The 10,038-nt window shown below is 40.8% G+C and overlaps 1 protein-coding gene across 1 annotated transcript; it reads right to left on the bottom strand.

Annotated features, from left to right (window-relative positions):
• Positions 1 to 1,124: 1,124 nt before the first annotated feature.
• Positions 1,125 to 9,754, bottom strand: LOC127293133 (putative 3,4-dihydroxy-2-butanone kinase). Its single transcript, XM_051322688.2, has 20 exons — positions 9,562 to 9,754; positions 9,369 to 9,442; positions 9,226 to 9,289; positions 7,742 to 7,854; positions 7,603 to 7,650; positions 6,821 to 6,892; positions 6,642 to 6,731; positions 5,558 to 5,731; positions 5,299 to 5,382; positions 5,036 to 5,091; positions 4,194 to 4,324; positions 3,774 to 3,866; positions 3,315 to 3,379; positions 2,615 to 2,758; positions 2,489 to 2,532; positions 2,197 to 2,280; positions 2,043 to 2,110; positions 1,811 to 1,923; positions 1,640 to 1,735; positions 1,125 to 1,494 (listed from the first exon to the last, which is right to left on the bottom strand). The coding sequence occupies exons 1-20, from the start codon at positions 9,599 to 9,601 to the stop codon at positions 1,363 to 1,365; spliced, it is 1,785 nt and encodes a 594-aa protein (XP_051178648.1). The 5' UTR covers positions 9,602 to 9,754; the 3' UTR covers positions 1,125 to 1,362.
• Positions 9,755 to 10,038: the final 284 nt, after the last annotated feature.

Below are 10,038 nucleotides of genomic sequence, written 5' to 3'. Positions count from 1 at the left end.
GAATGCAGTATTTGTTCTTTTCAAGTTCTCAGTTACATCAAACACAAGTGGTTCCATGCCTGGAACATTTATTGATTCGGTGCACAATCATACATAATAGCATATACTGTATTATATTACGCAATCAGTTCCATTTTAGTTAGTACGGTTAGAGCATAAGCAATGTTCCAAAAACTGCCCTACAGATTAGCATACTTGTTTGAAATGATTGTCCAATCATTCCGGTATGTATTAGATCCTACGAGAAACCCCCACGCGTAAGATGGACAACTGGGCAATATCTTTTTTTCATTGGAATCAAGAATATAATACGTAGACTTACTTCCGCCACGGAAGACTCAAGTTGCGAAACTTGAATTTTGACATATAGTCGCCAGTTTCAGAAATAGCGTTTGCCAGTGATGTGTTAGAAATACAACCACCCTGCTAGAGTGCTAGGCACATTAACTACGCTTGTTTCTCAGCATGACAATTCCTGATCATTTTCTTTCTACATTTATAACAGTTCACGCCAGGTGATATATGGTATTTATGTATGGAAATGATGTATGGAAATGTTATATATGGTATTTATGTATGGAAATGTAACAGCAGGTGTTGTCGTCTTACACAAGAGTATTCCTCTACACGGGAGAATGGCCAGAGGGTTAAACGGTTAGCTTGAGTTGGTGGCGGTTAGATGGTTAGCTTGAGTTGGTGGCTACCTCTCAACCCAAAGAGTATTTCTCTAGATGGAAGAATGGCCAGAGAGTTAGATGGTTATCTTGAGTTGGTGGCTACCTCGCAACCTAAGTTTAAATCTCATTGGACACAGGAATGAAGCTCATTTAGCTTTTTCTATAAAAATATGCTCTGGGTGCTAGTGCTCATAGGTCTTTTATTATTATTATTATTCCTCTACACGGAATTATCTGTGAGTCGTCAGCTTTGATACAAAGGCTAAGAAGAATAGACAACAGAATGCAGACTACAGCATTTTGGATATGATATTTAGAAGTTTGTGACTTTTTAGTCTCTCACTTTGTCGAATAGGAGACAACCATGTCGTCAGCGCTATGTTGTTGAGGCCATTCAGGTAAAATAGACGGTAATAATAAGCACTAACACCACAACCACACAGCAGAGGCACACATAATCATCACTTCATCAGGAAGGCAAAATCATAACTTCACCGACCGTTTGTAAGTCTGCAAATCCTTTGAACTGCTCTCTGTATGATGTCAGGACAAAACAATACGGAACTCGATTTCTCAGCCCATGCAAAGCACAAGCGGAAATCAAATCAGAGGGAGCGAGAAAAGCCTCTGAGCATTTCGCCGTCAGTATAGTATTTTGGACTGTGAAGCATAGCATGTACTACTACTAGCTTTCTGAACCATGCAGCTTCTTCTTCACTGAAAGCGCTGTGGCTCGATACCATGCAGCTGCAGCAACTGCTCCTGGATCAGGAACTGAAACCAGGTGATCGGGAGCAACGTATGATGACCGTCCTGCCTGCAAGTGCAAATGAATCACATTACTACAGGAACAGACATAATCAAAGGGAAAAGTGCACAAGAATGCAGATTTAGTTGAGTGAGACAAGGCAAGTTATATGTTTTTTTTCCTTTGAATGCAAGGAACAGGTGAAAGATCCAACCTTTGCTTGCATCTGTTTAGTGGATTCAGCACCAGCTGATGCTGCTTCAGAAGAAGCGATAAAGGCAGTCACCGGATCGTCCCCAGCTTGAAGGGACTGTTTAAGCACAATAAGTACATCAAATAATTACAGATAATGATGCCGGCAGAGCAAGTAGGTTTAAGAAGTGACCTGTTTCAAAACTGTAGAAGCAGGAATTAGAGCATCCAGCATTGTACGATATCCTGCACTGGCACCACCATATTTGCTAACAGCAGCAATAGAGGCTTCTAAAGCATCAGCCCCTGAAGAAAAGCAGCATACTTTGTTTAGCATGCAAATTTATAGATAGTTGCGTTTCGATCATAATGTAGATGTGCTCCTTAAGTTTTGAATCGGAACGCTCAACGAACATATATCTTACATTCATATGCCGTAATAGTTTTGTTTTGTTTTAAGCTTGTATATGCAGCCTTGCAGAGTATGTCATACCTGGAGCACAGTATAGAAGAATAATTACTTAAGTTTTCATATAAGGCCAGTAATGCAACAAATAGTAGCAAGCACGGATTTCTTACAAGATTCCACTTGTTCCACCCATCACCTTACGGATTGTTGCCCCAATCTCATTTATTGTTCCAGCTGCATCATTCATAGGATAACTGGCAAAGGGAAAGGTTTACGTGAAATAGGTCAACTTGTAATAATGGCTGGAAAAACGCAGCCAGCATAGAAGGGTTTATATGGAAAATCAGGACAATGATGCAGAAAGAGGGGTTGGCATTTAACCAGTGGATCTTAACAAGAATTACTTATGAACACTATAAATACCAGGAGTCACATCAACAATATGCATTGCTTCTAACTTACCGTGTTTTCATATCTTCAAGAATGCCTGTTGCACCTCTATACATCTGAAAAAAAAATGAATCAATTCTAATGAATCATAAAACAGCTCTCATCAGCATTAAGTTAACAAACCCCTGCTAGACCTACCGTAGTTCCACAGTCACCATCACCAACTTTACTGTCCCAATCATTTAGGCTATCCTTGAGACCAATGAGTTCTTTAGCACCTGCTTCAATAGCAGCCTCCAAAATACACCCTTGCTTGGTTGGCTCCTGCCGGTGAGAAAGAATCTGCATAACAATAGCTAATTCATCATACTTGAGAAAATGCGAGTGCAACTGATATGCATATATTCCAGTATTATTGGTAGACAAAATTGTTTGAAGCACGCACAGAACCAGAAGCACCCCTTGTTTCAAAGAGAGGAGGACGGGTATTCACATTTAATTTGATGGTCAGAGGCAAATTGAAAGCTAAGCAGTGGTAATTAAGATCCCCAGGGGAAAATAGGGATGCCAGATTCACACAATACTATTGGCTAAACTTGCTGTCAGAAAAGAGAATGTTTTCAGAGTTCTTCTTTTCATTCCCACCATGTTCTCCATTTCAGGGTTCTCCTTTTCATTCCCACCATGTTCACCTCACCTTGGCTTTCGTATCTTACCAAAAGGAAGAACTGGTATCTAGACAACAACTGGAATAGAAATTTCTAAATTACAACCCATGCAGAAGCAGAACTAATCGACAACATCATGCGGGTCTTGTTATAGTTGTACACTTCCAAATAAAAGCGAAGGTGAACCTACTCCCAGCATCACAGCCTTAGAGAAGAGAATTTTACTTCACCTCGTCATCCTTCATTGAAGGTGATGGTGGTACTGGAACAGGAAATTTTGCTGGCGGGCGCTTTCCTACAATCAACACCATTAAAAAACTGGTGATTAAACAACAACAACAAAGTTGTCACAGAGCTTACCCTTTCTATTTTAACAAACTTATATACTAAAAGGTGTGTAATTAAACCAAATATATATTTAAAATGTAGGCAACTCCCATTCTAGATCTGAATCCTGCTATTTTTGTATAGGCCCAGTTCTGGAGCCTCCAATTGAAGTTTGTACAAAAGAGTTTGCAATTGTAGGTAAAACATAAACTGCTACAAATAATGGAAATCACAAACTTCACAAGCTAACTCGTAAAAAAAAGGCAAAAAGCTATAAACAACATAATGTCAAACCTATGATAGATGTAAAGCGGCTAAAGGCTGCAGAAATCAAACTAGTTTTCTGCCAGCAAGATAACTACCTTCAGAACCAACAGGCCAAGATGGAGCTTTTGTGGGAGCATCAAGTCGCTGCAAAATCCTTTCATCTGACCTCATAATGGTGATAGAAATTCCTGCAGTGAAACATAATTTAAGGCATTTAATGTACCTTATTTATTACAAGTTAAGGAATTAGCCATAAGTCAAATGCTTGTATAGCAGATGAAAATACGGAATACAACACATTGGAAGAAAAGCAAAGTGGCTAGCTCAACCAGCGAAGGTTGAATGATATTTGCTAAAATAAAATTAATGCTGACACATATTCAAGCAACCATGCAGACCATCATAATATATGTGACAGAATAACTATAGCGGAGAGATGTTCATAAAGCTTGGCCACAGATCATTTAGGCCCTTTGACAGATATCAAGGTTCTCTTAGAGAATACAAGAACTAACCAGCCATATCAAGCGCTGTCATAAATGTGCCAGTGTAGACTCTGTCAACAGCAATCCCATATTCCAACTGTAACTCAGGTACCGCTTTTCTCGCTGCAATCATAAGCTCCATGACAGGAGTAGCACCCAATCTGTAGATGATATTTGACAGCAAAGTAGCATGACATGCTTGATTATAATATAAACTATATAGATAAAGCTGATACAGTAATAAACCTCCTGAAAGATATCACACTGTCACAGTAGATTTTAAGGAAGTAATTTATATGGAAGATGCAGTTGCCATGGAAAGCTCGCACATTTTCTAAAATGTGGGCGCCAATGAACAAGTTCGTTACTACCATGATCCAAAAATACAAGCACTTCACTATAATCATTAGCTTGAACTGATGTACAAGCAGGCCAAAACTATATTTCTAGGTAAAGCTCACAACACTTTGTCTGAGATCAACACTTGGTCTTAATTTCCAATGACCCCTTCAATCTTACTGAAGCAACTGAGTGATGGTATTAGACTCTCCTACAAATGCTAAATTACTGCCGTGATTCAGTCCTAGCGTTGCATACCAAGGAAAGTTTCCTGAGAAGACTTTCCATAGTAATCTCTCAAGAAATGGATAACAAGATAGATAATGAGCATATTCGAATTCCGGAAGGAATGTTCACCTTAGTTCAGATCAATAAATCTAAAGTATTAAATTATCTAATCACTGAATGCTGCAAATGGTGAAATATATTGCAAATATATATAACTATCCGTGCCATCTTCAGTATTTGTACTAGTAATTTGCTGATAGTAACAATCAACTCACAAAGAAACAAGAATGCTCAGATTTAGTTACCCGTTGATTAGGAGAACAGCATTGCTCCCTCTTGTGATAGGAAGATACTGAGTTTCCTGAAAGGATGAAAGACCACCACAAAATGAATAAACAGAAGAACCTAGAAGGCTAGAACTAGCACCTACCCTAACTTTTGTGGTAACCGTCTACAAACTTCACCCTCGGCATTTCAGTAATAATCTAGTGCTTGCAGATTTGACTAAAGGAGAAATGGAGAAACACTAGAGGTTAGAAATGAACACATCATGTATCACAAATCATACCTGCGACAGTATCTGCTTAAGAACATGTTCAACCACTACATCAACTGACTGGAGCTCAACAACAGCAGCACCAGGTTCTCCATGCTGGAAAAAAAAAATAGATGCTTATTATTTGGAAAAAAAATGTGAATTTTGCAGCACTCGGGTATGTTTAGAGCAAACACAAACCCGCACACGCTAATAACTAAATCCCAGTACATCAATTGCATATTTTCCTCCATGCTATATGAGAACAACTGCTGGTGCCAACTAGACTTACAATTCCAAGGCCAAGCTCAATTTGTGTAGGACCTAAACGATCAGATGTCACTTGCCCAGGCAACGTGCAAACAGAAAGTGCTACTCCCATTGTACCAACAGCCTCAGATGCATGTTTTGCTTCTGCAGCAACATCTGCAAGGGATAAACCAGCATCTGCAGCAGCCCCAGCAACCTGTAGAATCCAAACAAAATAAACACTTAAGGGGACAGCAAGAAATAACTACAACAAGGCATTGCTTTTTTTTTAAAGTTAGGATCATTAGTAAATGCTGGTGGACTACTGTCATAACGCAAGCTCCAGAATGTAGCCATGAGGTGCTGGCTGCACCGTGGCATTGGTGAGGTCGGCAGGGATAGTGTAATGTGGAGGAGAAGCCTCCTTTCTGTTTTCTTATTGATTACCGATCTGAGCCTTGCACACTAGTCCATTATATGGTCGACTCCTTGATCCAAAGGTCAGATCACATCCTTCTTAACAAATTCTGATTATTTACTATCTTAGCAACCTTAACCTTTGGAAATTAACTGACAAACTTGATAAACAAGGAAATATAGGTCGCAAAACTAAGCACCACGTTGCAGGTTGCTGGCGACGGTGCATGCAATGCCCAGTCCCACATAGTATCGTTTTTTTCTTAAGTTCCATTAACCAGACGACCTAGCCAAATCGCTGGAGACAAATCACGGACGAAGGTAGGTGCGAATTTTATTTCTACTAACAACAGCTTTTCTAAGTTCAAACAGCAAAGAAAGACAGTTTCATTTCCATCAGACAAAATTTTACTCTTAAGAGACTAGATCGGGTGTCACTTCACCAGTCAAAATAAATTATAGTGTCTGTTATTGTGATTTCCTCACTTAGCAGGCTAGCCCCAACTTCAGTAGGCATCCTTGGTTTGTGTTGACAAGATACAAGCTGGTCAACTGGATTAAAAAGGAAACTTTTCATGAACGTGTGGTACATTTGCGAAGGATTTTCTCCGGTGCTTGCCTCATAAGTCGGGGGCGTAATACACTAGTAATCACAACGATGCATAAAAAGAGAATCTAAAATCAACAAGGCAATGGCAACAATGAAGTACCTTATGCACCAGAATTGTTCCTGCTAAACCTCTTCTACCAGCTATCCCCCGAGGCGGGGGAAGAGCACAATCATCTCCAACAATAACCATCTGCAATTGGTGGATTAATACAGATTACAAGCTGAACTGAACATGGTATGCCACACTAAGGTAGTAAAAGATGTTATATGCTCATCAACCTCTATCTTATAGCCTTCAGATTTTGCCTGCTCAGCAGCTAATCCAAAATTAAGTCTATCACCAGTATAGTTCTGCAAATGTCCAACAACAGAACGTGAGAACAGAATGGAGTGCGACTACTGGATTGCTACAAATACAATGACTGCAACAGAAACAAGCATAGCAGATTAAACTTCTATGAAACAGCACACGTATAGTAGCATCAAGCAGGCATCTATAGCCAAATAAGCCCCCGTGAGCAGTGGCTATGTTTTTTCCTTTTGAGCACAGGTCATGGATAGCCTTCACCCAATAATAGTTAGAGAACGGTGCCAACATCATAAATAGGATATTGTAAGGTTCAACAACGTTACAGCCAGTTTTACCAGGAGCTTGTATAGCACTTTGAGCAGGAGACTACAGAGGTACACCACTAAAATTACCAAAAATTCAACCCCAGACCACTGTCAGCTCCGTACACTCTACACAAACAAAATTCCCTTCCCTTTCAAGAGATTCGGTCACCATATCTACAACCCTAACAAGCAACAATTTACTTTGTCCCAAGTTGATTTTGGGGAATCTGCGCTAAAAGTTAAACGAGCCACGTGTCCATCTGTAGATGTAGTTGTGTGGTGTACACCGTACACACAAGTAAACAGGTGGAGAAAGCAATAGAAAATCTTCATGAGAATCGAATAGACATTTACCAATCCTAAGCATCAGATAAGACAATACTACAGATGCATCAGGTTGTTCCCATTATGATGATTGTCCTTTTATAATAAAAACTACAGGGTACCTTTATTATCAGAAGGCATCCCATGGTACCCGTTACAGCTCGAATAGCCTACAATGCAAACATAAAGTAGAAAGAATGTGAGCTAGGGAGATCTTAACAGTGAAAGCAATCTGACATAAATTTGCTGAAGGAACCATACAGCTAAAATAGAATCAACAGGTGGAGAAGCAAAAACATCTCCAGAAACAGCAGCTGTCAACATTCCTGGCCCAACAAATCCAGCATGGGCTGGCTCATGGCCACTCCCACCACCTACAAAAACATTGGCATACTCCAAATAAGATGTTATGCTATGGTCTCAACGATACAAAATATACCTGCTGAAGTCCTGGCCTAAAGTTCGTAGTTGAATGAGATTTTATTCAGGAAGAACAATGATATGAATATGTATCTACCGAACTTTTGTATCAGTCATTAAAGATAACAGTTACAGCAAGAGTAATAGCGGATTCTGATGCATATTTGTTGGTCTTCCATCAATACAAGGAAACAACAATTACATTTCGTTTGCGAAACAAAATTTACATTTCCATGTTTACGGTTTCACAGAAGCAGCAGTAGAGTTTCATGGATAAAAAATAATCAAGACAATATTCAAACTGGGTATCATCAAGCTGTATCTCTGATGTATCATATTACAGAAGGCAACTAGCTCGTTGCATGTTAACCTCAGTACAGGTTTTTCATGAGAAAAGGGCACATTGACTCTTCAGCAATTGTAATCAAAATTAGAAGGTAGGTTTTTTCAGCCCATAAAATATATTAAAAATAATGAGCTGGAAAGAAATAATAGACTACAAGCTCATGAATGTAGGCTCCAAGTTTGCCGCTATATGATATACAAGCACACTGCGATACATGGCTGTAGACATAGTCCAGGCACACAGACCAGCATGGCTTACATGCCTCCTTGATGATATAGCCATAAGGACAAAGGATAACATATCACATATTGCCATTAAATATGTTATTATTATCTAATGACGCCTTCTACTTGCTCTGTTCAGCATGATATCTATGGGTGCAACGGTTTGGGGGTTCACCAAAACCACATGTTCAATACAACTCTTGGATGGACAACCTAGGCATAAGAGGACAACATTGCGCAAACACCACGACAAACAAAATGGGTCTTCCCCGTGGGGCCCAGGATGCACCGTCTTCACGTGGTGAAGCAGCATGCCTTTTCTATCACAATGCGACAGGATGCAGTGCATCCTGGCATACACTGTCCTGTATCCTCCAACATCCATAACACCAAGCATGAATCCAAAATTGTACCATACCGTACAAAGGACCGCAAATTTTGAGGTATCACGTAACACTGAGCAAGCGAGAGTATGCACAAGATCATATTGCTCCAATGCTTGCAAAATTGAAAGTCCAACATGATCCTGAACTCATTAGAATTTTCAGAATCGCACGTAAAATTATATAGGTGAGATGGTGCACTTCATTGGCAAATTCCAAAAGAGTTCTAATTGTGTTCTCCAAGCGGGGTCATATCATACATACTGCATTCCACACACACAGCAATTCAACAGGATTCCGAATATTTCCATTAAATTAACGCAACAATCAACCATCTCATTCGCACAGCATGGTTCACACTAATCCCCGTACCTGAGATGACAGCGACCTTGTCATAGGCGCCGCCCACGACATCTGCGCGAAGCACAACTTTAATCTGCACACATTGTTGGGGAATTTCGTCAGAAAACGGTCATGAGTAAACTACAGAACCATTTCTGCTGCCGAAATAGCACCTGAGGGAACCCGTCCAGGTACTGCAGGCCCGGGTAGGTCTCCACCAGCCCCTCGATGAACTCCGTCACCACATCTGCGAAAACGAACCAAACCCGGAGCCCCGCCGAGGGCGGCGAGGACGATTAAACCCTAGGAATCGAAGAAAAAACATCACGAAACGGGGGGAATGGGCGCGGGGAGGCGGGCACGTACCGTCGGGGTTGTTTATGAGCTTCTTCCCCTGCAGGGCCATGGCGAGGGGAGGCTCCCCGCGACGGCGGGCGCTCCGGCGATCGCCGGCGGGGGAGGGGAGATTGGGGGGGAAGCGGCGAGCAGTACGGAGCAAGTCGCCTCTGTTTCTGTGGGCTGTTGTGGCCTTCTTTGTTGCTTTGCTTGTTCCAGTTGAAGTGGGGATTATCCTTTTATAGACGGGGATTAGCAGCCTGTTGAAATGGATAAGATTGGAATTACGGGAATGTCCCTCTCTTTGATAGAACCGCCGCTCGTAATTACGGAGTACACCGGAATTACGGCCAGCTCCTCGCCGTCGTCGACTTCTATGGGCTGTTTCCGGTTATCCTTTTTTTCTTCTCTTCTATGGAGGGGATAGAATTTTTTTTCCAAATCAATTCTATAGAGAGGATAAGAAAGGCATGTCATCTTTTAGCTCTCCACATCATCTAGAGATGT

The sequence above is a fragment of the Lolium perenne genome, chromosome 4, assembly GCF_019359855.2.
Source record: "Lolium perenne isolate Kyuss_39 chromosome 4, Kyuss_2.0, whole genome shotgun sequence".
In the NCBI taxonomy this organism is placed as follows: Eukaryota; Viridiplantae; Streptophyta; class Magnoliopsida; order Poales; family Poaceae; genus Lolium; species Lolium perenne.
The sequence above is the reverse complement of the archived record's forward strand: the minus strand, read 5'-3'. Positions and strand labels throughout refer to the sequence as shown.